General features: G+C 39.8%; 1 protein-coding gene across 3 annotated transcripts in view; it reads left to right on the top strand.

Moving 5' to 3' along the window:
* Positions 1–1,158: 1,158 nt before the first annotated feature.
* The window catches only part of PDS5A (PDS5 cohesin associated factor A), a 92,259-nt gene continuing 65,684 nt past the window's right edge, over positions 1,159–27,733 (top strand). For 2 of the 3 annotated variants that reach the window (XR_005601704.1, XM_039550528.1), the window contains exons 1-2: positions 1,218–1,431; positions 2,219–2,389. Coding sequence is in view for 2 of the 3 variants with exons in the window: in XM_039550528.1 (XP_039406462.1) it covers positions 1,405–1,431; positions 2,219–2,389 (198 nt within the window). In the remaining variant the exon portion in view is untranslated. Of the gene's footprint in view, positions 1,432–2,218; positions 2,390–27,733 lie in introns of all 3 variants that reach the window. The other variant, XM_039550529.1, reaches the window with a different exon arrangement.

The raw sequence follows: 27,733 nt of genomic DNA on the forward strand, positions 1-27,733 counted from the left end.
TCCACCCACACCTTGTAAAGCTGGAATTTGGCATACTTCTCCATAATCTTACTTACTCACCCCTTTCCCCTCCCCTCACCCTCCTGCATCTTTCCGTTGCCACTGCCAGGCCATGCCAGCCACTCTGCTGTGCCGAGCAAGGCTCCGCTCATACCTGTGCAACCCCCACGGAGAAAAACGTCCCTCCATGAAGACTGGTCCTGACCTCCTGCCTTCAGTTTGCTCTACGGAAAACTCATTAGAGATTTTCAGAATTAGGAAAAATAATACTTTTAGCTGGTTTGAATGACAAAAATAACCAGCTGAAGACCGGAAATTAGTCTTGATGGGTTAAAAGTCCTCTTTCAGCTGTCACACACCTTCTCTCAGCAGCACGGGCATCTGGAAAACACTCCATAGCCACTACACTTCCAATAGGCAGGGTACGTTCTGCAGATTCAAAACAGACAGATATATCCCACTTTGCTACTGAGTTTCCAGACATACCCCATCCCTTGGAAATATGAGTATTAAATTACAAAGACATTTTGAAGGGAAGGATTTCCTGAGTTGGCTGGCGAGGGCTCCTTTGGTCTGCATATTCAATTTTCTCCCTAAGATTTATAACCAAAATGTGGCTTCTCCTCATCTGTCTGAAGAAGGACTGTTCACTCTCGCCTACCACCGCACTCACCGTGCCACCCCACACACCGTTTCCCCACACTTTCTTCTCTATCACGCTGATCAGGCCCCATATGTCTGAGGGACCGGCCAGACGAGCCCGTGCAGCCATGAGCGGCCCCGGCTCTGCAAGGAAGCACTAACGTAACTCTCGCCTTCCCGCCCTGCAGCCGGGAACCCGCCGCTCGCTCGCTGACACTGGCGGCAGCCGGGCATGCCCGCTCGGCGCCCGCCGTGCCCCTGCCGCCCCGGAGGAGCCCGCCCGGCCCGGCCGCTCCGGAGCTTTTGGCGCCAAGCTGAGGCAGCGCTGCGCCGTCGGGCCCGACACTGCCCGCCCAGCGCGGGGCTCCGCGCGGTGCGAGACTTACTGGGCGGCCTCGCCCCTACTCCGGGGCGGGGGCTGGGGGCTCCTGGCGGGGCGTCACCGCGGGCCGCGGGCGGGCAGGGGAAGGGGAAGGGGCGGGGGCGGCGGCGGCGCGGAGGCTCCTCCCGGGCTGCGCTTCCCTGGGCGGGCGGAGAGCGGCGCTGGGTCCCCGCGGCGCACGCTCCGCCCGAGCCTCCCCTTCTCCGGGCCGCCGCCGCCGCTGCCGCTGCTGCCGCCACCGAGCCGCTCCCCCTCCCCCAGCCAGCGCTCCCGAGCAGGAGCTGCCGCGCCGCGGAGCAGGAGGCGGTGGGAGCCCCCAGGGCAGCGGCCGGCGGGGTGGCGGCGGAGCGGCGAGCACCACCCGGCACGGAGGCTGCTCAATGCTGCACCTTCCGGAGCTGCATGAGGTAAAGGCGGCTCCGGGTCCCGCTTTCCCCCGTGCTCTCTCCCCGCTCCCCGCGGCCGCGGGGGTGTATGCGCGGAGCTGGGGCTGCGGGGGGCTCTTTGTGGGCCCGGCTGAGTGCGGGGCAGCGGGGCGGGAGGGGGGTGCGGGGCGAGGGCTGAGGGGACATGAAGTTGCGGGAACAAATGGAAAGTGGTGAGTGGCCGGGCCCCCTCCCCGGGGGGGCTCCTGGAGGCGCAGGAGGGCGGGCGGGGGCTCTGAGAGGACGGGGTGGTCGCGGGGGGGTTTTGTTTGCTCTCGCCGCCGCCTCCCTCCCTTCCTCCCTCCCTCCCCCTCTCCTGTTGGCTTCTCTGCCTCCCGATAGTTTTGAGGCCTAACTGTTTAGGGCCTCGTCTCCTGGCTCTGGGGCCGGTGTGCCGGCTCTGAACCACCCCCTGGGGCCGGGAACGTCGCCCCGGCCCACCCCCCAGGCCGTAAGGGGCCCTCGGCCGCGGGGTACCCCTCGATTGGGCCCCAAATTTCATTGTAAAACCGTCGGCTGCGAACTAACAGTGTTGGGCTGGAGCAGCCCCGCAATGAAAGGAGGCGCCGGAGGGGAGCGGAGGGGCCCGAGTCGCGGGGAGCGGCGGCGGGCCGGGCCTCGCTCCCGCCGGGATGCGGCGGGGACAGCGTTGGGGGGCGCGGCCAGCGGGGCGGTAGCCGGGGCCTTCAGCGAATTGAGGGTGAGGAATGGAAAAAGAGGGTTAGAAAGTCGTTTCCATTCTGCTGAACTTTTGTTTTCTGACCGATAGAGGCCGGTAGAGGACTGTGGAGAAGGAAAGTTTGTAACCAGCAGCGCCAGGATGGACTTCCCTGCTACCCAACCAAAACCTGCTGCCGACGGTAAAATCATCTACTATCCTCCTGGAGTGAAGGAGATTACGGACAAAATTACCAACGATGAAGTGGTTAAACGGTTAAAGGTGAGCAGTTCTGACCGCCACCCCCTTCCCTGCAACTTTTGCTTGTTAAGGTAAACATTTTATCACTGGAATGGAGAACTGCCAGAGTTTTGTTGTCCTTCCTGCCTGCAGACATTTAAGGGATTATGACTTCATTGCTTTTCCTTAAAAGAGGAGGACCCATTTTTGTAATTCATTACTGTTCTCTTGCGAGTTCTCTCAATGCCAGAGTTGATACATTAAGTGCTAATTTGTACATGAAACATATCCACAGTTTAGAGGAGAAGTCTGAAGTGGAATCACAAGTAATAATTACAGGATATGTTAGCAAAATTTTTTGGCAAGCTAGGTGGTTTTATGGGTTCCGGCATTTGAAGAAAGTATAGTTGAGCAGGGGAGACAAGTAGATCTGCATAAGGCTGTTCTTGATTGAAAAGATCACACTGTTGGCGAAATGCAAAGCTTAATTTCTGGAGTTTATGGATGGCCTTTTGAAATTGTTTCAAAACCTACCTCAGATTTTTCAATTTAGTGTAATACATATCTGTTTTTTCCTATTTAGTATAACTGACAAAATTGCTGAATTTTCATAAGCAAAAGGGGTTATTAGAAAAGTATCTTCTCTGCTTGTTTCACAGCATCCTGGAGGACTGTGAGTCTTGCCTCTCTTTTTTATTTTGTTAATCCCTTTTTCCACTGGAAAAAAAACCAAAATGCTACTGTGATTCATTAGTATTATTTCTTAAGTCCATGCTGAATATAGAGAATTAAGCTGAGCATTGATCAAATATTGACATAGCTCGTTTGTTAACACCGTGGTCTTTGGACCAAAGGTTTTTGTAACCTGGGATTTGGTCCTGTGCCCCGGGTGGAGATGCAGTAATAATTTATAGCGATCAGAAATATCCTGTCATCTGATGATCTGTTTCCCATGACAGCAGTGACCCCACAAAGACTGAAAAATAGCAGTCGTGGTCTTGACTAGTCAGTTAGTACACTGAAAAGTTTTCTTGGCTATAAATGTGAAGAGAACGTAGGCTTTGTGCTTTGCTTTTTAAGCAGCAAGGCTCATAGTGGTTTTTCTGAAAATTAGCCTTTTTGTCCATTTACAGTTTTGAAAATTATTGAATGGACAAGTCCAGCCTAGTATTTTCAAAACTGCAGTGGAATATTTCCAGTTACAGGAGAAGATACTAGAGTTGTGATTGTTTAGACAGATACCTTGGATCGAAGTCTGTGGAGTGTAGAGGAATGCAGTTTTGAGGTGATCCTTGAAACAAGTATTTTATTTTGTCCCAGCTGGTGGACTTGCAGTGGTGAACTGTGTCATTCCTATATAATAGAAATAATAGAACTTCAAAATCATGTATATGTGTTTTGCTGAATTCACATGTGTGTGTATTAGACATAATCTTCAGGCTACGAGCAGACTTTTTTTTGTTGTTTTCTAATGAATTATTGTTACAGAATTCAGACAGCTGAAAGATTTGAGACTAACTTTAAATGGGAACAAATACTTTGCTACTGCACCCAGCATCACTGAAAAGACAGAGAAAGATTTTTCTTACTGTATTGGTACTGTTTAATCTGAGTTAGAGGAATTTTTTTTTGTCAGGTATTGGCTTTACTGAAGGATCAAGAGAATGGGAAGTATTGTACACTATAGAACTAAACCAACAAGTATATTTTTCTTCGTGCATTTGTATAACGTGTATGTTCTTTATGAAGTCCGTGCTTCCTTATATTGACTTAGTTTATAAAAGCAAATTCATTTTGAAATGTGGAATATTATGATGACGCTTTGCTTGGGATGGAAATACTTGAAAAAGTTTAGTTCAATTTCTTCAAGTTTTCTTCAAAAGATAGCCTTCCAGAACTTTAAATATGACTTAATGATAAAAGCTAGCTTTAACAGAATGTATAAGCTCAGGCATGAATCAGTTCATGAAATTGTAGATTTTTTTGTCTTCTTGGCCAAGTGTCAGCCAAAAGTGCTCTTAGAGAAGATAGTTCTTACAGAAAATGTTCAACTTAGAGTTTTGGCCATCAGGCTGTGGGCCAGTTCCTGCAAGTTTTTGCTCTTTTAGCTTGGTGAAGTCATGGTCAACTTAATTGGTTACAAATTTGGGTCCTTATTAGCAAGTTTTCTGATATCGCATCTATATTTTTGTGTCCAGACTTCTTCTCCTAGTGAAAGCCTTTCTTATTATTGGAACTTGAGACGTTCTGGGCACCTGTCCCAGAGTGCCTGAGCAGCAGCTTTTATGCCAAGGACTTTGAAAAAGAATGTTTTTATATCCTTTCCCTCCTTCTGCTTGGGGTTGTGGGTAATAAAATGTAGGCCAGATACTTTTAAAGTGTTTTGATATATCTGTATGATAACATCATTACTGTTCTGAAAATGAAAACATTGAGAATTTTAAAATTAACATGCATCTTTTGAGGGACGTAGGAAGGAAATGCCTCAGGATTGCATATGTATGGCAGATGAAGCACAAGTTCAGGTGCTTAATTGAGTCAAAGGTAGTTTCTGGTACGCTAGATTGTATTGATGGTTTGGTGCTGTAGAGTGGCATGTGTTATATAGTTTCAGCTGTTGAGGAAGTGATTTTAACTGGTGTACTGTGGCTGGGGTCAAGTGTCTGTTCTATAGATCCAATTAAGTTTAAGCAAACTAGGCAGCTAGCATGTAGCGGAGTGTTGAGGTTTACTGTACTTTTGACTACAAAATATGTAATTTTTTTAGGTCAGTCTTTCTCTTTACAGGGCAGTTTTTCACAATATAATGATTGGTTTCAGGGCTGCAAGTCAGCTGCTTGACACTTTGGGTAAGGCTTGTGGAAGAGGAATAGTAACTTTGACTTAAACAAGTGATAGAAGGGGAAAGCAAACAATTCTAAGGCACCCAAGAAGCCTTCCTTCTGTTCCAAGATCAAGCCAGAGACTAAATAAAACTTGAGAGCAATTGTGTTAGCAATATTATATTTTTTTCAATAAGATAGTTGAAGGTTTTGAAAGAAGTTTTAGAAACTTGGCATCTGCTTTGCTGCAAAGCTTCTTTATGGCTATTGAAATTTTTTCAAGATTGACTGTATTTTACTGCCTCGTTAAACTCCAGACTTGTATATTGCTGTCAGTAAACTATTAAATCTCAGATATAACTTTGATCACAAGAGAATATTTAAGTGTCATTTATATAAAACAGTCATTATGAGTAAGATTAATAGTAGTGTACTTAATTGTCAGATACGTTACAAATAGCCCCATCAATCCAAAATGCATAGAGACTGATTTTCTCAGTCACTGACATACACAGCCCTTGTAGGCAAAGCCAGAACTCCCACCAAAATATGTGGGGCTCTCACGTGCTTGTCCCAGCTTCTGTTCTGTACTCTCTTTACAAGCATTTTGTTTTGCTGCGCACCAGAATGGAAGGGTTGACAGATCTGGGTTTAAACTTAGCAGGAAAAAAAACCAAACCAACCAACACCAGAACACCCACCCCTCCCCAACTATGTTAATTTTAACCTGAACCGTTTTCTTGTGTAATTTATCACAAGAACTCACAAACAATTGGGCAGGCACAGGGGAAAAACTAACTTCTTTTTGTGGCAGTCTTTCCTTAGAATGTTGAAGGAACTTCAGAGTCAATTTGAATGTGAAAGTTAGCAAATGGTTTTTTTTGAGATAGAGATGGGGACATTTGCATTGTTTCTGGAAAGCTATCACGCCTGCTAGGGTTTTTAATGTTAAAGAAATAATGCATGATGGTGAGTTCAGATACAGCTTTATACTAAAAACTGTACAGTTTGGTAGTGTAAGACAGGTTTGTAGAAAAAAAGAAAACACTTAACAGTGCACATCTTCTTTTACCTGGAGGTATCAGTGTAAGCAACACTAATTGATAAAATCTGTAAAAAGCACATTTAATCAGATGCTAAATATACAAAAGTAAAAGAAAAGTTTCTGAAACTTTTCAAAGGAAAGGAAGTGATAAATTAATTTCAGCATGGAGATTTTTAACACGGGTTTAAGGCAATGTTTAAATATGTTTCTGTGAAATTAAGTTTTATCGGTTAGAATTTAATGAGGGAGATAGAGTTCTTTATCATAGCTGGGTTAGGGTTCTGGTTTTTGTTTTGTGGGGGTTTGGGTTTTTTTGAAGAGTTATTGTCCTTTCGTTTTTCAATCAGTCCAATAGTCTTGTTCCTTTTCCCATGGTGACAGTTTGGCAAGGCATTTGCTGTGAAAGTTGCTTTTGATTTCAATGCCCACCACACCCTTTCATCCTCTCTCCAATTCTCCCCCTGCCATCCCCATGCCAAGGCCTAGCTTGTGATCATCTGGAGAGGTTAGCAATCCAGGTGTGCCTTGAAGTCTTCCCTATCTTGTCCCTTGGCATTTCTTAGTTATCTTATATGTATTTGTCCCAGAACGAAACAAACACTCTCCCTCTCCTTTTTTCCATTGTCTTTTTGCACATTCCTCTGGTTATTAGGTATTGGCCCCTTTGTAGTTTGGCCTGTTGTGTCTCTATCTTCATACCACTAGAAATAACTAATGCTGATAATTTGTCATTTCATGCACGGATGCCTTTTAGGCATCTGTTACACCATGTTAAAACTGAGAAAGGTTGCTTGTTGGTACTTAAATGTTTTTGAGTAGGCTGTAGTTATGTGAGAGGAAAAGAAAGTTACTCTTAACTAACCCTGATATTTCTGCATAAGTTAATGGCCTCTCTCTGAGGTCATGTAGTTAGATGGACCTTTGATCTGACCTGGCTTTTACCTATGCAGTTGATTTAAACAAGACTAAAAAATGCAAATTAAAATGTCATCTAGTAGAAGAAAATCTGTTGTGTCACCCACAAGAATTTGGTATGTTTGAGGAGAAAAGGTATATACATAATAAGTGGGTTGGATAGTATATTAACTACTAAGTGCTCTTTGCTGGCAAGACTTAGATGACATGGGTGACTTGCATGTATTTACATGCTTATATTTAAGAATTATAAGTAATTCTCTGGAGGTCATATAGCCAGGTTACAGAAATGATCCACAGTTAATTATTCTAACAATTTAAAAACCTGTCATTAATTGTACTTAACTGCAGATTGCAGTTGCAATGTTCTTGAGCTATTGGTGGCCACATAAGCCTAAAGCCAAATTTTTAATTTGATTTTGCTCATAGTTTAATCTTTTTAATTAGTTTGAGTCTTGTACCAATCAAGTTTTTCATTAACTAGGACAGGCCACTAGTTGGAGAAGAAGAAATTGTGTTCTGATTTTTTTTTTTGCCAATGGAATATTAACCAACTGCTTTGTAAATGTCCCAGTTTTGTCAGTCCTTAGAGGAACAAACCATCTAGCCTTACCAAGTTTGCCCAGATGTTACTGAATTTCGAACTGATTGACGATGACACCCTTTGTTTTTGTATCTGATAATTTTCTTTTGTTACAAGTGCGTCAGTAATTAATGGCAATTTCACATGTACAGTATTATTCGAATGGTTTCCCAGCAACACTAAGATAAACGTATTTTGAAAGGGAAAAAAGCCCCCATTTGAAAGGGGGGAAAAACCCAAAAGGTTGCTGAATTAGAAGTGATAACTTCTGATGTCTGACCACTGAAATCGACAGACTGGTTCAGAAGTCTTTATGGCCTCATTTATTCTACTATAAACCTCAAAGAATTTTTAATCTCATTCTTTGCTAATACTTTTTTGTGAGGTGACTGCATTATGTTAATCACAGTTAAAAGATGGGGAGCTGATGAGCTACTGAAAGGAAAAAAATACCAGAGAGACCCCAATACCAGAGAGACGAGTTGACTTCATGTGTCTGATTTGGTATTTCTGAATTGTGACTTCTGAAGTGAAGTGCATTCTGTTGCGCTTCATTTGTTCAAGTTTCTTTGATTTCAGTTACATTTCTGAGTACCCAGGGTTTCTGTAAATCGGGCCTCATCATCCCTCCTGAAAAACCCAGAAAATGACTAATGTTTTCTGTGAAAACTGTGTTACGGACTGTTTAATAGGCATTGTATAGAAACTTTGTAATAGGTGTGAGGCTGGCATGCAAGTCTTCAGACTTTACTGTTTCAAAATACGGCATGGAATAGTCCTTTTCTTCGCGTATTTTCCTTCAGTTATAGTATTACATCTTCAGTAAATAAGAAAGATGGTCTTTGAGCAAGATGCTTCTCTATCAAACAATCTTGATTAACTCCAGAACAAGTTTCGTGATGTGAACGGAACCAAGTAATGGCTTCAAGATTTTGATTGTGGTGTTTCCTTTTGTGAGTGTGTGTGTGTAATCACTTACCAACTACTGTATTAACATTAGTATTACAAAGACTGATTAGAAGTTTGAGAAATACAGGATTATTTACCTTGGAAAAGAGATGAGTAAGAGTTGTGCTAATACTAAATTACAGATTTCTGGGTTTGTCCCCCTCTTCTAAAATGGAAACAAACTGATGAAGGCTAAATATTACTTAGGGGCGTACTGGAAGCCTGTGGCAGACCAGAGCTCTACTGATGTTGTATTCAGTATAAGTGACGTGGTTTAGTCATATAAATCACTTCAGGTGGATATACAAGTCAGTCTGTATTTTAATGTGTATAATGTGGGAGTGTTTTTGTTAATTCAAATGTTTTAAATAAAGTTTGGATACAAAATCCTTGACAGTGCATTCTTATAAGGAGTTCGTATGCCTAAGTTTGCAAAACAGCAGGAGCCTTAGCTGTGCTCAAAGACTCAAAAAGGAAGTGTTAATCTCTTACCAGCAATATGAAGTGAAAGAAAAACTGTCCTTGGGCTTGCAAACAGTAATATGGAGATGATTGATAGAAAGGGAAATCAAACATAAATGTGGTTACTTTTCTTCCTTGTCTACTTGAATCAATTCATGCTATTTTGTCTGCTTAATGTCAATGCGCATCTTCTGCTATGAAAAGGAAAAACAAAAGACAAAATAGCAAATCCTTGGTTCACAGTATATATTTTAGCCATTTTTGGAGTTAAGGAAACCAAACTTTTGTCTAGTCCCCAGTCTATGTTAAACATTCTTCATATCTGAGGGTTTTTTCCCAGGCTTCAGTATCTTGTTAATCCCCACTGTCACCTAGAAGTCTAAAACATGTGCTTATTGTGGTGTCACTCAAAGCAATGTGTGTTTGCTGGCTTTGCAGCTGCAGTAAGCTAATGAACTGTATTCCCACTGCTGTGCTGACATGAGAATTTGGCTGTTTTAAAGATCTTTTAGGCATGATGAAATACTGCTAAGGATAAACAAAGATAAAACTGGCACAAGGTAGTTTCTGCTCAGGAGTGAAGATTGAAAACTTTCTGGTACCTGGATAGCATGGGGATATTCTAAACATACATTTTATTTATGTGAGACAGAAGATACATACTTACCTGATGGAGGGGTCAGAGCTTCAGTGTTGGGATGAGTTTTGCAGCCACAGTGGGGGAAAAACTCTTTCAAATTTACTGTGAAGGCTGATCAGCCTTTTTAATGTCTTACTCTCAAGTGAGTTCCTGTTTCTTTCTAGTTGTTCAGTTATATTACCTAATCTTAATGGTACTCTATTGTCTTCTGTGAGTACAGCCTGTCACGTTTAGCTGGAATACATTTTGGAAGTCATTAGCATTTTAGGCCTCATGTCTTTAGTTTCTAATGCTAGAAGTTATGACATCTATCTCCATGAGATTTATCAAAACTTTCCAAACTACTGAAACAGAGAAGAAGTTTTGGACTGGCAAAATACATTCATAAGCATTAAAGAGACATGTCTTTTCTATTTACCAGTAATTTTTGAACAGATACAGATATTGAAGATGAAAGAGAAGAAGAAAGAACAGTTTTTAAAAGGATTTTGGAGAAGTCAGATACTTCTGACTGATGGTGTGTGAGTTTTCCCGCATACCATTTTTTGGTGTCTACAGTACCTGAAAAATGCACATGCTTAAAAAAAAGTAGCCAGATTAGTTAGTACTTAGTAGTATTAGAATTTGCTTGTGGTCATTAAAGAATTGCCCTTTCCTCTGCAGTTGCTGTCTTTCTCTTTCTTGTGGCTCTCTATGGAAATAGCCTAATTGACCATGAGGAAATAGCTTAACATCTGCAGGTTTACAATATTTTAAAAATATTATGTAACTTACTGATCTTAAAACTGTTTTATCAGTGCATCTAATATGAAAGCCCATCGAAAGACCAGCTGTAAACTTGTGCTTACTATGAAAATCTTTTTACTGTTGTTCTAAGTACCCAAAAATCAATCTCTCAAAAACTGGAAGAAAATATTTGTGGGCCCAGTTTACTTTGTATATGTAATAGAACTTTGCCTGGAAAAATGTTTTTATCTTGCTTTACTAATGAAATAAGTTTAATTTCTTTGTTACTGATCTTTCCTGAAGTTACATTAGTTCAGAACTTCCTGGCAGTTGGACAGAAGTTTCAGAGATGGAACACTTGTCTAATTGGTGCTGAGCAGAATAGAGACATCCGAATTCTGTTTACACAAAGGAACATGGACACAGCACTTCAGACATTTCAAAAGGCAGCCTATGTGCTAGCTGGAATAAATGCAACTAATTACTTCATGGGTGTTTCAATTTTTTTAGGGGATCTGCTGCTCCCTCCCCAGCTTCCTGGACACAGCACCCAAAGGAGAGTGGGCAAGTAGTGCAGGAGGATGAGGGATGCAGCAGCTCTCTGAGAGGAGAGCGATGGAGATGAGATCTGTTGGAAACCCACCAGTGGCAATTTTACTGCCTATGATAAAATCAATTTCACGTAGCAGCAGTGCAGGAGATAAACAAGTAAAATAAAGCACAAAAACTTATTAATACTCTCTTAACCCACAAACTGGTAGTGTGTGGTTCATGGCATTCAAGAATATTACTAGTTTTTAAACTTAAAAGTGGTGGTTTTTAACAACTGAATATGATACCTGTATTCCGTGATCATCTTGATGAAAGTCGCTTATGCAATATGGTATTATTGAAAGGATAAAGCAATAATAAAAACAGCCAACCTAAAAACCCAGCAAAACCCAAATCACTGAAAAGTAGCTTAAAATCTCAAAAGACAAACAGTAGGTTCTTTAGTTGATGTTTTCTATAGTGGTTTTTTTACATAATTAGCTTTTTCGAGTTTTTCTGGCTACTTAGAATCAAGATTGTGGTACAAATGCTGAAGCAGAATGTGTGCAATGAAACTATAGTTGAACTTAGGAAGTGATTAATATAAAGAAATTTTGCAAAATGAGTGTTATGATGATGCCAATAGTGATGTGGATGTGAAAAGGTATTTGTTATAAGTTGTTCCTTGAAAAAATAAGCTAATTGACTTCTGTTACAAATTCAATGTAAGGAAGATGTGGTTGGTTATTTCACCTTAAAATTTTTACTGTCTTTTAGTCCACAGGATAGTCAAAGTGTGGTAAATCCTGTTATTTTAATATAATTGTGTGTTTTAACTGTGCTTTTCTTCTGGTACCATTTGAAAATACATGCATGTACTTAATTATCCAAATGCAGTAATGGTTCTCTGTAATAAACTCATTACTGAAATTCAATCAAGCTATTCATAATTTAGTAGGGAATTATTTGAAAGTAGATTTTGTAGAATATAAAAATTGTTTTTTCATGTGATTTAAGAGTCTAAAACCTGATATTCAGTCACTTAAATCTGACTGCAGTGCCTTTCTGTGGGCCTTACTCCTGTCAGTCATAAAGGAAATAATTTTTCTTTTAAAAACTTTGATTTCATGGAGTAGTGAAGAGGAATAATTCAGAAATTATGCTGCTTTGTTTTCACAATGGCACAACATATTGTGGAGTACATGAAGGGAAGTTTAATTCTTAAGGTGTTGCAGTAATAAGAATAAAGCAAGTAAACTCAATACTTTGTTATGATGGTAAAAACTATTCAGTGATCTGGGAGAGATAGAAAAAGTGGCCCTGCATGTATGGGTTTTGACAGGTGTTTCTTTCTCATCACTGATGTGTTGCAGAGTTAACATTCATTCACCTAGAAGACAAATGAAGAAATGCAAAGTAGCTTTGAAGCTTTTTTCCCTGAAAATACATGCTTACTTAAATGCCTAATTCAGTCATCCTTTGTAAACGTAGTTGGCATGTGCCATTATTCCAGAAAAATTCTAATCCTTCTCTTCTCAAAAGCTCAGACTTCTGCTATTGCCAGTAGAATGTCAGTGGCAAGAGGTACTATTTTTGCTCATGTGAAATCACTAAATGAAGGTCTAGGAGTTGCATTTGTGAGCTGTTAGTAACATTTTTTTCTTAGAAAATATATGTAGAATATGAAAATAGGCATATTTTTGTAGCCAAAGGGAAATTGGGAAATCTGGCAATAAGATTTCAGCTTTGTTCCACTTGAAACTAGTAGTCTAGACTGCTGTAAAATCATGAGAATTTTGCTTTAGGAAATGGAGGGTTCACCAAGTACAAAAACTGTATCTTTGTAGAATATATACACATTAATAGAACTGGAAGTAGGTCAGTAGAAAACTTAATAAGCCGTTAAAAAAATCACTTTGAAATGGGAGGAAAAACCGAGTTTAATGTCTATGTATCTAAAGCTCAGCTGGGAAAGCGGGGGTGGTGTGTAATGTTTTCCAAAGTTACAGTCTTTCAGTACCAGCCTATGCTTCCCTTTAAAGGTTAAATCACCTTCAGTCAGGTTACAGTTTAAAAAGCTGCTATTTAATTTTGTTTCACTTTGACATTTTTAGATGCTGTTCTTAGTTTAGGTTCTTGTGCAAATTGGAGCATTCTGGTCTGAGTTGGATACGCTACATAGATTAAAGAATACTCATCTTAGAGTTGAAGCTCTGTATGTCACTCCATGTCTGATGCTAGAATTGGTTTCCGATACCTGTGTATGTCTGTGAGGATGGAGCTCTCCATTAGATTTTTATCTTAGCAGTGAAGCTGGTTGAGAAATGCCTTGAGGGACTCTCTCTCACAGGCTCTGTGAGAGAGCTCATACTGTGGAGCTGTGCCCTAATTCACACTGTCTTGAGACTCCTCAGAGTTACAACAATTTCAGTCTGTGTGAGGGCTGTCATGCATTCATTTCTGTACAGTATCTGAATTGATGCCTCTCAACATTCCAGTTAAAAGCCTGGCATCATGCAACATCCCCAGAAAATTAATTTTAAAACTAGCCTCAAAATTTTAGAAATTAAGACAATATTAGTTGGTGTTTTTAGAAGATTTGTTGAGAGTTTTCCCATTATTTTTCATCATCTTTATCAATCTTCTGTTGAAAAACAAAGCTGTGGGCAAAAATAATTTCATCAGGAAGGTAAAAAGGTGAAGGAGTAAGTAATGACAGGTTGGTTCTGTAGAGTATTGCAAGTCAGTTTAGTAATCTGAGCTGACCTGCATAGTGGGTATTCTAACACAGTCAAAATCAATTTAGTTTATCTTAAAAATAAAATCTTAAAAAAAAAAAAAATCATCTAGTTCTCTTTATAGTCTGCCAGAATTGTGTTCTGGAAGCTTGTCATCCTGGCATTGTTGTATCTGACTACTTTTGAGTACTTTTAGGTTGATGCTGCTACTGAAGAAACAGTTGCTCATTTTCACTGCTGCTGCCACTGCTGTTCAGGAAGAGTAATGGTTCAAAGTAATTTTCCTTATTTGCATCACCAGCACTCTTAAAGTCATAGAAATAAATCAAGTTTGCGAAGAGTAATACAAGAAAAAGTAAAGAATAGAGGCACATAGTGACTGTAGGGAAAGAGGGAAAACTAGTATAGTTGGAAAGGATGGAGTTGCTATACCAGTAGGTAGAGCATTGCCCTGAATCAGACCCTGGCATATGGAAGCACAAACACCAAAGCGAGCATTTTGAGCCAGTTAAATACTCTTGCTACTTGTGTGCCATAGTTTTTCCCCTGCCAATCCAGATGTATCTGTGGCTTGCAGGATGCTGGATTGTGGAAGTCATCCTATTCAAAAGCACTTACCTTTTTCCAGGTAAGTTTTAATTTGGATCGGCGTGCACAGTCACCTATTACCCCCTCCTTGCTTTGGCAGAAGCTCTATGACAATATCAGGGTGAACTGTTGTTTGCAGGGACAGCTTAATTTGGAGCACTGTGTTCATAGGGTTGGACCTTACTAAATCAACTTTTAAGTCATTAAACTGCACCCTGAGATTGGGCTGAAGTACTCTCACTCTCTCCTGTCATTTTTACAGCCGTGTAATGAGCTGCAAGAAGCAGATATATCTGAAAAATAACCTGGGCAGAAAAAGGGAATTTTCAGTAGTGTCACTTATCAGCCACATATGTGCTGGCATAATAGAGGGACAGATCTGGCAGATTTGGGTTGACTCACACACCCATGAAACTGTGCCCTAAGAAATTCTACAAATGCCCCTCCACCTGCTCTATTTTTGAGGCAGTATCTAAACAAAATGAAGTATGTCCCTTGTTTCAGGGAGCTGCAAATGTCAGTGCAGTGAGTGATGTACTGACGTTCCATGTCTGAAAAAAGAAGCTAAGAAACAGAGGAGAACGTTCTGTGGTTACAAACAGTTGAAATCAATGCTGCGTTTATACACAAATGTGTGGATTTTGCTGGTGCCAGTAATTTTGAACAAACATTCATGTCGGGGAATCCACGATGAATTTTCTAATGTTTAGCTGACTAACTGCAGTTATAAATACCATTCATCCTAATACATAATTGCTTTCAAAACAAATTGATTTTATATTTGAGTTCAGAATTGATGTAGTAATAAGTAGAGAGAAGAAGATAACACCTCTCCTTTCTCTAGGATTGTTTAGTTTTCTCTTTTTCTGCTTATTGTCTGTCCTATTTGTACAAAAGAAGGAATTTGAGGTTTCAGTGTTTTTCAGGCATATCTAAGCATGATGGCTCACAGTTCTGTACCAGTATTAGGGTTATGAGATGCAGTCTGATGTTAAGACTGATCTTTTCCTGTTCTGCAGTCCAAACTACTGAGTCTTGTGCTGTGACTTGAACTAGAGTAGGCGGTACAGGCCAGTGCTTACAAACAGATTTATCTTCATGCTGGCTCTCATTCTTACTGTTTTTTCCCCTTCCTAATGCCTCCTGTAGTTGATTGTTCTTTAAACAAAGATGTGTGTTAACTTACAGGATATGTATCTGTCTGTAGGGGAGTAACTGTATACATACGTGCACATAGACAGAGATGAAGCTTTTATTTTCAGATAATCACAAGTGCAAAAAAAAAAATTGTACTATCTAGCAGATAGGCCCATAAATAGCTTTCTCCCCCAAGCATGAACTGATAAAATGCAAGTAGGAGACTCTTTTTTTGTGTGTGTCTCATTTCAAAGCCAGTTATTAACACTCCATGGGGCTTATAGCAGGAATAGACCCCAAGTTTACTCTTGCACATGAAGTGCTTCCAGAAGTATTCATAGAAAGTGAAAACCCTTCTTCTGTAGCTCATTTACGTAATATTTTTTACACTTTGGGACCTGAGAGTTGTGCAGAACATACTAAGGACTCCTCAATAGGCCAAAAATCCAGCTGATGTTGAAATATGTTTGAATATAATTTTGTTTGTTCTTCTTAGATAGTGTTTACAAGGAATTCGCACTTATTTAGAGGTTTGTATGCATTGAAATTCTGTAGTTGCCAAACTTCAACTAATCTTAGACCTGAATTTTGCCTGCTTTTCTAGTAGTAATTTGTTTGTATATGGAAACTTCTATGAAAATAGCAGTGTAGGAATGTGGCCAGAAACTTTTGGATGAAGTTATATAGATAATTTTGATTATACAAATCCTTACTTTGAAATAATTTGATTTCAGCTCTTATCATTTAGTTTGTGGCTTGTTGGGTTTAGTTGTTTCATTTTGTATTATTATCGAAGTAAGCCTTTACTGTTACTCTTCAATTCAGAAAACTTCAAAATAATGCTTAAGAAATGAATGTGTGGATATGCTTTGCATATATTCACATCTGAGGAATATATTGGTATTCCTGGGGTTCAGTCTTTTTGTTTGTGTACAAATTCTGGAGACCTTAAGTGTCTCTTGATTCAAAAATCTGTAATTACCTGGCATGCCTTTGATAGTGTATGAAAAAAAAACTGCAAGTAACTGATACCATTCAGAGATTTGACCAACACAAAGAAATTCGGATACATTTATGGGAAGCTAGACGGAAGCTAATACCTATTTAACTATAAACTGACTTTGTGCTGTCTTAATCCTGACCAGAATGCTTGCAAAGCCATCATACTGAAAATGAGGGGGGAAGATGTTCTGGGTTTCCTGGGCTTCTCTAAGACTGCTGACTAGGAGATACTGCTTTCTCACCCAAGAGAAGTGATGAGCACATAGGATACAAAATGCTTAAATTGGAAGACTATATTCAGTGATGGAAAACTACTTTCCTACCGCTTGGGTTCTCAATACCTCATTCACACAAGAATCAGCCGTCTTTTGACCTCTAAGTCAGCTCCTAGGCAAATTCAAAATAAATACTGTAGACATGGTGTCAACAACATGCAGGTGGCCCCATGATTTTACCATTTTTAACCCTATATGTGAGCAGTCAGAGCTCTGGGAAAAAAAAGATGCTAAAGTTAAAGCAGAACAAGGGGATGGTTTCAGGCGGGCAACAGGAAGCATTTCCCTCTATCTGTCAGTTTTCTTTGCTGGATGTTTCCATTTGGTACTTCTTTTTGGTCCTTAGTACAGGCAGTACTTACCTTTAATGAAACTGCCAATAGTGGAATCTGGGAGTAACATCTTTTCGCCTCTCTCCTTGGTTAGGAATTTGAGCCCCATCTGGATTAAGGTTATTTGCTCTACTCTCAACATCTGGAACCGAGTTCTGTAATTAATCTCATGAATGTATAATGAGATTGGGACTGTTGAATAAAAATACTGAAGCATTTTCCTCAAGATCAGTTACTTGGTCAGCATCTGCTTGTCTCCTCATCCACTACTCTCCAATAAAATTCATAGTAAAATATTAGGTCTCAGCCATTTTCTTTAAGGTGCTAAGTGGCTTCAGTTTAATGTCTGAGTTTCAGGTGCTAGAGACTGTAGTTGACAGCTTTTGTTTCCTGACCATAAATCTTAGCCAACAGTATTTTTAGGATGTCCAGTGAACTCTTGCAGCTCTTGACGACTATTGCAAACCTCTACAATTTGCATTCTGAAGTTCATTCTGAAGTTTTCTTCCTTGCTATGAAGATGAATTGTGAAATGTGTTGATTTTGAATTTTAAAAAAACCAAAACAAGACCACCAGTTCAATCAGAATAAAATACTGCAGTGTTACAGTTTTCTTTTTAGGATGGGAAGATGAGAAAGCAAACACAGCAAAGTACATTCCACAGGGGTTTTTTTGTGAATGGGTTCAGTATACCAGTACATGATCTACATGCTATAATCATGAGAGTGATTAAAAATATATATATTCAAAAACCTGCAGAAAAAACCAACTTACGAAACATGAACGAAAAGGTTTCATGGTTTCAAAAGCCATTAATGGCTTTTGAAGAGTAAGAGCAATGGAGCTTCATGTATTTCAAGTCTTGTATATGGAAACTTAAGATGTAATACTTTTGTATAGGATTCAGGACCTGAAGGCAATAACTATACAGTCTAGAATGGTTTTAGATAAGAAAAGTTAAATTTTGTGCCTATGTGTAATGCCTTATGTATGCTTAAGAAAGACCAAGTGATTTACTTTGACAGTCATCTAGTCAACTAGTTGTCATTCTCCTGCAGAGTTTGTATATGAAAGAGATTGTTCTGTCCTACAGGTAATATTTCCCCTCCTTTTTTAGTTTTCCCAATCATTGGGTTTTTTATGATACATTTAACCTGCAGCACATGCATGTGGGCTACTGTTCTGAGATCACTGCAGCTGAGCAAGTGAAGTGAAATCTCTGTAATTTTTGAGTCAGAGAAACAAAGATAATTTTTAAATAAGATGTTATTTTGGCTTCAGGCCTCTTCAGTCCAGTACTGTTGGTGAAGTGGATGCTTTCTTATGTGTTCTGGGCAATCATAATTTTTTGGGCTGAGGCTTGGTGCATTCTTCGTAAGCTTCTCAAATTTCTCTTTGATGCTGTGTCATGGATGCAGATATTTATGAAGTGACCAAATCCCATCCACTGGGTACCAAATTTATGTTTGTGCATGGGGTACAGATTGACATTGTTTCAACTGTCTGATCTTAGAAAGGGAATCAGATGAATTTTCCAGCTATTTCAAGTGAAGGAAAAAGTTACTCATTGTTGCAGTGCATGCACTGTCTTGAGACACTGGTTCTGTTGTAGTGCTGGAATTTACTGAATGAGTTTAAATAACTCACTCAGAAACTGTAAACTCAGTGGATAACAAAACATTTCTAATGAAGGACTAAACTAGATGTTAAAGTAATTTAAGGGGTATAACCTTAAGAACCTCTTCAAGTCTCTTCTCCTGTGTGGTTTTGTACTTTTGGCATTGAAATTTCTCAAATTTTGTCATGGTGAGGATAAGTGATTTTTCTGGATGAACATGCCAAAGTGTTTTGCAAATACAGAGCGACTATGCCTCAAGTGCTTTCTTGAAGTATGCTGGACCTTCAGAAATTTTGTGTGACTTCTGTTTTAGGCATTCTTTGAGGATATTGCTGGCAGCTATTTAAATTGTATTTGGTACTTGCAGGTTGCTGATTCCAGCAAAGTAGTTTAGTTAAATGTTATTTTCAGCTAAATTCAGTATTATCAATTCTGAGACTGGACTTGAATGATGTATTTAAATATATAAATTAAGCATTAAATACATAATGTGTATTTTTTAATAAAAAATGTTAAATACTTTCCAGACTAACTTTGAGAAGTTTGCCAGATGTGAGTTCTTCCTTGAATAGTTATGTGAAATTTTTTTTCAGAAAATTTATTCACAGATAATGAAAATGTTATACTAATTGGAGAGCATCCAAGTAAAGCAGAAATTAATGTAGAGGTTAAAATGAGTAAATACTGCACAACACAGGTGATATGAGTAGGTTCACCAAGAATAGTCTGGGGAAACTGTCTAATAATGGATACCTGATGTCTGCAGTGACAGTGGTTATACTGTCACTATATATATAGTCTTTATCTGAAGTCTCTTTCTAGGAGAGCAAGGAAATGGTAGTGCTGTCTGATTCTGGGGACCTCAGTGAGCTTTACATATTTCATAAATGAAGTTTTAGTAGAAGACACTTCTTACTGGAACTTCTTAAAAAATGTCAGTCACTTTTTGAAAATATTCTTAAAAAAAAAGTCTTGCATTAACACTTTAGACCTGATATACTGCCTGCTTCTTATCTTAACAAAATCAGTAGCTGTAAAACTGTGATTACATGCGAGGAATGTTGAGGGACAGGTACAGCAGTTACGGTCATATTCTCGCTACCTACAAGGAAGGAATTTGATGGAACTGATAGGCAAAATAGTTACAGAACTCTTATGATGGAAACAAGGAGTTACTAAGTTCTCAAAATACTAGAGAAAAATTCCCGGACAAGACTTTATTAGCCTGGCATTAAAATAACTGCAGAAAATCAGAGCAAAGCCACCACTGCTCTGGGATATGTGACATAACATCCTCTAAAACAATATTGCTAGTCCAGAAAGGTATATTAGAGCTCTCTAGAAGCAGGAATTGTATTTTTTTTTCTTTAACTAGGTTAGAAAAAGTCATGGTTTTATAAACAGTAAATATTCTGGATTTGAGATAATTTTCAATCAGCTCAAGGTAGCTGTATTGCTTGAAAATACTATTAAAATGTTTTAAAAAGTTAGAAACAAGTGAAAACAAGTGAAACCCTGTTACTGGTGATTGGGTGTAAATGTCAAGACCCAGCAAATAAAAATAGGTATGATACAGAGACACAAATGGGAATACCTGAGTTTTTCTGTCTTTTTTTTGTTGTTGTTGCTCTCCTGTCCTTGCCCTTTCATTTTTACTTTTCATTGAACATACAAATGCACATTACTCCCATATTCAAAATGGAAAAGTCTACATAGTGTATCATAAAATGAACAGTAAAAACATTAAACCCAACATTTTAAGTACTGGCCTGTAAAGTCTTGGAAAATCCTTTCTGTAAATAATATATTCTATTTGAAATATTTCCATGCTTTTAATATTGGCAATTATGATGGTAATATGAATTTCTTGAAGACTTTTCTTATTGTTCTTTGCTACCTACATTAGAATCACATGCATAGATGTGTTATATTGATTTTACAGGCTTATTTCTCAGAAACTGAATATCCTACACATAATCATTATGTCTTTAGCATCATCCTTTTGCTGAGCACTGTGGATTTGACTTTCCTGTCTTTATATCAGCAATATCAGTGCCTTTTATTTTTCATTTAGTCCCCCACTCCATTTTAATGACAATTTTTAAAGGGAAAATTTCTTAAAAATATTATTAATTTCACATATATCGGAAGTCAGTCTATTACTTAGGGTTATTTGTCATTATGCACAGTAAAATAATTTAAGCTTGCTAAATAAATTCTACAAATACAATACTTTCCATACATTTATTAGAAATAATTTTCTTCCTCCTTATTAAAAAATTAAGACTTAAAGCCAGGAAACCACTCCAGGTAAGTTTCAGGTGCAATTTTTTTGCATCATTTTTTTCCTGTGCTTTAAGAATTTTCAGAAACTTTTTTTTTGATGGGACTAGTTAAAAATAAAATCAAACCACCAGACACACACAAAGTAAGAAAATTCTTGCATTTTGCATTCAGTCCATTTTGTAGTGCCTTAGTTTTGAGCTTGGTACCTGCCTAAAGACAAAGCTGGCAGAGGGGGGAGGAGTGAGTGTTGTGTTTCTGATAGAGGTAATAGTGCTCAACAGGTAGCAAAATTATCTGGTAAAATAGTGCTTTGTTGGAGAAAGATAATTTGTCTGAACAGAAATTCTTTGTAGCAGTGCCTCTCACTTGGTAAGCGTGGTAGCTGGCACCTCACCAGCTGCTGGCAGAGAACATCCATGTCAGCCAGTTCCTTCTGAGGAGCTGTTTTGATGTGCTGGTTTGTTAGGGGTTTGTTTTTGTTGTTACTCGTTGGTAGTGTAAGTTTTGATTGTGAAAGATCAAAGATTTTTACAGTTTTACAATTCAGATTTTTGTCCAGCCTTTTGCACTGAGAGTGGAGCTCTCAGCTTCTGCATTCTATATAATTGTCGTTAATATGACAGTCTTGTACTATGACTCCAGTAGATGACAAGAGACAAAATTCTTCAGTGAAGTTTTGTCACTCTAGATATGGTTCATGCTAGGGTCTCACATGATTTGCCCCCTGATTTTCAATTCTAAGGCACAGTGGAATCTGGCTCTTAAACAAACCAGAAAATTCACATCATGGCTAAAGAGTTTTCTTGTTGACCCATGGTACCTTTGTTTTGATACTGCGTATGATGGCATTATGTGCAGTTGCCAGTCATTCAGTTCCATGAAAGAAATTCTAATTTATTTCTTCTCTTACTGTCACAGATGAAAGGAATTTTAATTTTTTTCTTTTACTGTCACAGACTGTGCAATCATTTAAAGATCAAGGTACAAATATTTCACATAATTTTCTGCTTTAGGAGGTGTTCAGCTCACCACAGCTTACAAGATTGCTGAAATAGAAAAAACACTTTTCTTGGAAGAAACATTTTTTTATTAGTCTCATTTATTGATTGTGTTAAAACATATATTGGGTTTGCGTGGCCAAGCTTTCATGGAGGGAGTGGGGGGGCAGGGGTGGGCTAAAGGGGTAGCTTCTGTGAGAAGCTGCCAGAAACTTCCTCCATGTCTGGCAGAGCCAATCCCTGGCAGCTCCAAAGATGGACGTGCCGCTGGCCAGGGCTGGGCCAGATAGAAATGGTGGTAACAACTCTGTCATAACAGATTTAGGAAGATTAAAAAAAAGGACTTACTTGTGCAGATGGAAGCCAGGAAAAGAGAGGGTTGAGGATATCTGAGAGGAACAACTCTGCAGACACCCAGGTCAGTGGAGAAGGAGGAGCAGGAGGTGCTCCAGGCACCGGAGCTGAGATTCCCCTGCAGCCCGTGGTGCAGACCATGGTGAAGCAGCTGTGCCCCTGCAGCCCATGGAGGACCACGGGGATGCTGAGATCCACCTGCAGCCCGTGGAAGAGTCCCACACTGGAGCAGGTGGATGCCTGAGACAAAGCTGTGACCCCCATGGGAGACTTGTCCTGGAGCAGGGTCCTGTCAGGGACCTGCAGACCCATGGAGAGAGGAGCCCATGCTGGGTCAGGTTTGCTGGTAGGACTTGGAACCCCTTGGGGGACCCACGCTAGAACAGCCTGTCCTAGAAGGACTGCACCCCGTGGAAGAGTGACCTGTGTTGCAGCAGCCTGTGGAGAACTGTTGCCTGTGAGATGGACTCCTGTTGGAGAAGTTCATGGAGAACTGTCTCTCATGGGAGAGACCCCACATTGGAGCGGGAGGACTCCTCCTCTCCTGAGCAGTGGGACTAGCAACGTGTGACAAACTGACCATAATCCCCATTCCCTGTCTCTCTGTGCTGCTGGGGGAGGAGGTAGAGCTGGGAAGGAGGGAGGGATAGGAGGGAAGGCATTTTTAAGGTTTTATTTCTCATTATCCTGCTCTGATTTTGTTAGTAGGAAATTCAGTTAATACTTCTAGTTTGAGCCTGTTTAGCCTGTGGCAGTATTTGGTGACTGATCTCTCCCTGTCGGTGTCTCAACTTGTGAACCCTGTGCTATGTTTTCTCTCTCCTCTCCAGCTGTGGCGGGGAGTGATAGGCTTTGGTGGATGTCTGGCATTCAGCCAGGATGAACCTGCTGCAGAACACCAGCAGGAAAAAGCATGGTGTTCTTTATATATGCCCTGCTTCTGGATGACAGTCAGAAGACTGTGTGATGTACCAGGGGATGCACCTGCACCATAGTGTAGAAATAGATGTGGATATAGTATTTACAACATCAGTATTGTTAGCAGCATAGCTCTCTAGGTGTGTTTTAATGCGAAACCCTAACACATGATTGTGTTGTAGGAATTGATCTTAAATAATCACTTCAAAATGAGTCCTTACAGTCAATTCACAGTAGAAAAGCGAAGCCATTGTTTTGTCTAGCACCACCTTCTCTTTGGCAGAGGAAATGAATTAACACACAGCACTGAGCTGGTTATGAAGAATCCTCTCTGTCACATCTGGAGGCTATTATCAAAGTATTTGCAAAACTTCATATGGAAACCCCTTCACCATGGGGAATACGGTTTGAAGATTTTTTTGGTTTTGCCCCAGCCTTATATAACACTTTCCAGTATACATAGGGGAGGAGGACTTCTTAATGAAATGCTTCTAACTGATAATGTCTTGAATTATCATTAGAACATCTGAAAAATAAGCTCTTTTTAGTCCCCCTGCAAAACTCTTCTGTTATGTATCTATGTGGAAGCAAAGTTTCTGATAATTTAGATGACTTTATGAACCTTCTTAGGGTATTCAAACAATTATTAGTCTTTGGCAGGAAAATTGGAAAGAATACCATTACAAATCTTTCCAGTAATAAAGACTAGATACTGCTGAAGACTGCATTACTTGATAAAATGAAAATTAGTGCTGTGACACCACACTTAAATCACAGATGTGTAAGAGATGGTGAGTAGTGTGAGTATGAAAAGATAATGTGCTGATGAATATGTGGACTCTCATTTCATTATTTGAGAGGAAGTATACATCCATTGTTAAAACGTGGGATTTGATTGTGACTATAGTTTGTGTCATAGAGAAATTGTGTGAACCAGTTTAAAACTGGGATAACAATACCTCAGGGATTGCAATGTTGGTGCAGCCAAACTAACAATATTTCTCAATGTTTCTTGCATTAAAATAATTTTAAAAGGTCTTGGATTGACTAACCAAGTATTGTCATGCATCAAAAGCTGCTTGTAAATAAAAAGCAGATATCAAGAAATAATTTTTGTTGGTGACAAACCGTACAGTGACCTATGTTAGGTAGAACTTTGCACACTTGAAAACCTTTTAGCTGTTTGGGAAATGTGATGAGGTGAGTTGGTTTTCTTCGTCACAGCCAAGGAGAATTTCACAGAGTATGTATTAAGTCAAATAATTTGAGCGGAATTGATTCAGTGGGAGCTTTTAGGCTTGATTAAAGCACGGTGAGGAATAATGAGAGAAAATAAAACTATGACTTCATGGGGTTGTAAAGGACTATATGAGGGAATTCTGATGTGTCAGTTGAGGCTACTCAATGAAATCTTTGACTGAACAGCTTCTGTTGAAAAACCTTATAGAATTTAGAGCTGGGTAAGGAGCCAGATGGTGAATACTATCTTATGCTTCCCTTTTATGAATCATATGTGTATGCTCGCTTGCATACTGTGTGAATGTACTCTGTGCAATAGTGAAGTTGGAGTGAACCTTTGCATCCAAAGGCACGAGATGAGGATATGATGAGAATAGTGTGAACCTGGAAGGCAAAAAAAGTGGTGGCCCAAAAGGGTAAATGGGAAACCTCTGCTGTGTCAGGTCATGATAAAAACCCAGGAAACAGATTATTAAATTAAAATGAGTAAGTTAATTGATACATTGGATACAAGTTCTGAAAATTACTGTGGCAACACATTTCTGAGACCTTGAATTTAAAATGATCATTGATCACGTCTTATGCCAGTTTTTACTAAAGAGAGGTAAAGGTAAATTTTCTGGGGATCTAATAGGATTTGCCTATCTGTAGCTGCCCATATCAGGCTTCCTGAGCTTGCCACTTGTAAGGTTAAGAATTTGTGCCACTATTGGGTTGTTTGTTAAAAGTTTATGCACTGGCAGACTAAGTTCTTCTCTTCCTGGTTTTGGCCATTGAAGTCTACCTACCTTCCTGCTGCTGGTTCTGGAATGTATCAGATCTGTCTGTGATCTAACTATGCCTGTCAGAAAACTATCCAGGACTTTTCCCAGGAGTCTTTTCTGACAGATCAGTAAACTGAATTTAATCACGGAGTTGTTCAACAAGTGCACTTGCACTGCATGGCCAGAAGTAGGGCAGGGTGAGTAATAGGAAAGGGAGAAGGAGATGGTGGCTGCAAGTGGTTAAACGGGATCTCCATGTCACGTGGAGCCAAAACCAGACAGAAATTCAAACCTGTTTGCCAACCAGTGGTCAGAGCAGTATGCAGTTCAAACCCGTCTCCGGATAGCTACGATTTTGGTTGCATGTGATCACTTCAAATAGTCCTCATTTCAAAAGAAAGAAGAGATTATAAAGATTGCATATTGTTGCACTAATGTGAATATATATGAACTTACAGGTTGTTCTGACATAAAGCATAGTGGTACCTGCTTAAACACAAGAGAAATGGACTTGGATTTAAAGTACCATTTACTTGGAGGAAAAAGGACATTACTGTTGCATATAGTGGTGAAGGAACTGAGGGTGTACAAAAATGGTTTTGAATCTTCCAAATCCTGCTTTAATAAAAATATTAAATCATTGTTATTGTCTAAAATACTCAGTTCTGAGCAAAATATATTTTGACAAGGTTGTAGTGATAAGAAAAGGCATGTAGTATTTTCTTTGCACCTCATGAGTCTGATTTTTCCCATGGGCTTGTTCACGGCCAAAGAGTACAAGATTTATTACATGCAGTGATTAACAGCATTAGGATTATCTTCTGCTGGGCAGGAAGGACAGAGTTTTGCTTCCTTTTGCACTATTGTAATCTTGGGATGCGTACTTTCTTGGAACTTTTCCTTTCAGCAGTCCATATGAGTTGCTGTAACCAAGATGTCAATGTTACATGACTAATTCTTGCAGAGCAAAATATTCAAGCTTTATTTAAAAAGCATGTTCTAATTTGTGCCATGAAAATTACTTTGGATTAAGGGATCTGATTTTTCTCATTTTATTTGCCTTGTTCCCCCCTTCTGTTGCATTCATGTTACTATGAGGAATCTTACAGCTTTACTACAGAACTGTAATTCTACTGTGTGTTGATTATGAAGATACGTGGGTAATTGTACAACCCCTCTCCCAACTTGGTAACAATACTTGTCCCATTTATGTGATGCTTGAATTCATTTTGTAGTTACTTCAAATGTATATCAAGGAAGTTTCTTCAAGTAATCCATGAACTATCTGCTCCATATGCTGCTTTTATTACAAGTAGTAGTCACTCTTTCTGCTTTTTCATATGTCAGATCAATTTAATATCTAGGCTCTTGGAAAATAGACTGACTTGCTTGATGTAAGTAAAATAATACAGAATATGCTGTTTCACCAATGTGAATGTAGTGGTAAATTACCAATCTGTGATTTCTTTGCTTGTGATTGCTTTGGAGTTCTGGCCAACCGACCAAAGCCCTAGTGTAGGTCAGTCCCTAGGGGAAGAATAGCCAGTTACCCCTCTGATTGGGCAAAGAGTTTATCACTTGGTTATATTGCTGTTGCTGCATTAACTTTACAAATGTATCATATGAGATGTAATCACATCTGGAAACCCTTGTTCATTGGCTTCACGTGGTGGGCAGGATATAAAGAAGAAAGCAAATAGTCTTTGCCCTATAGAGTGTACAATATGCTTTATATCATCTTTTGTTCAACTTTTCTTTTTTCCCTTCCCCAGGTTATCCAAAGCCAGTTAAATGTCTTGTCAGAGAGTATAGATTAAAGAATTTGTAGTGAAAGTGGGGCATTGTCCTTCTCTCAACTTGCTCCAGCACTTTGTCTTTCCAGAACTCAGTGGCCCAGAATCAGAAACAGAACTCAAGGTGTGGCCTCACCAGTGCCAAGTATAGCGGGACAGTCACTGCCCTGGTCCTGCTGGCCACACTGTTGCTGACACAGGCCAGGTGCCATTGGCCTTCTTGGCCACCTGGGCACAGCTGGCTCATGTTCAGCAGCTGTTCACCAGCACCCCCAGGTCCTTTTCTGCTGAGCAGCTTTCCAGCCACTCTGCCCCAGTCTGTAGCACTGCCTGGGGTTGTTGTGACCCAAGTGCAGGACCTGGCAGTGGGCCTTGTTGAACCTCATAGCACTGGCCTTGGCCCATCAGTCTGTCCTGTCCAGGTCCTTCTGCAGAGCCTTCTGCCCTCCAGCAGACAACACTCCCATCCAACTTGGTGTCATCTGTGAATTTCCTGAAGGTGCACCCAATCCCTTAGTCCAGATCATCAGTAGAGGTATTAAACAGGACTGGCCCCAAAGAGAGGTTTTCAGCTGTTGTTTTTAATTAGCACAGTCTGGTAAATGTCTCCTTACAAGAAAAGGCATTTAAGACTCCTTTGGCAGATACCTTCTGTACCTAATTTTTAAATT

The sequence above is a fragment of the Corvus cornix genome, chromosome 4 (assembly GCF_000738735.6).
Source record: "Corvus cornix cornix isolate S_Up_H32 chromosome 4, ASM73873v5, whole genome shotgun sequence".
NCBI classification, from domain to species: domain Eukaryota; kingdom Metazoa; phylum Chordata; class Aves; order Passeriformes; family Corvidae; genus Corvus; species Corvus cornix.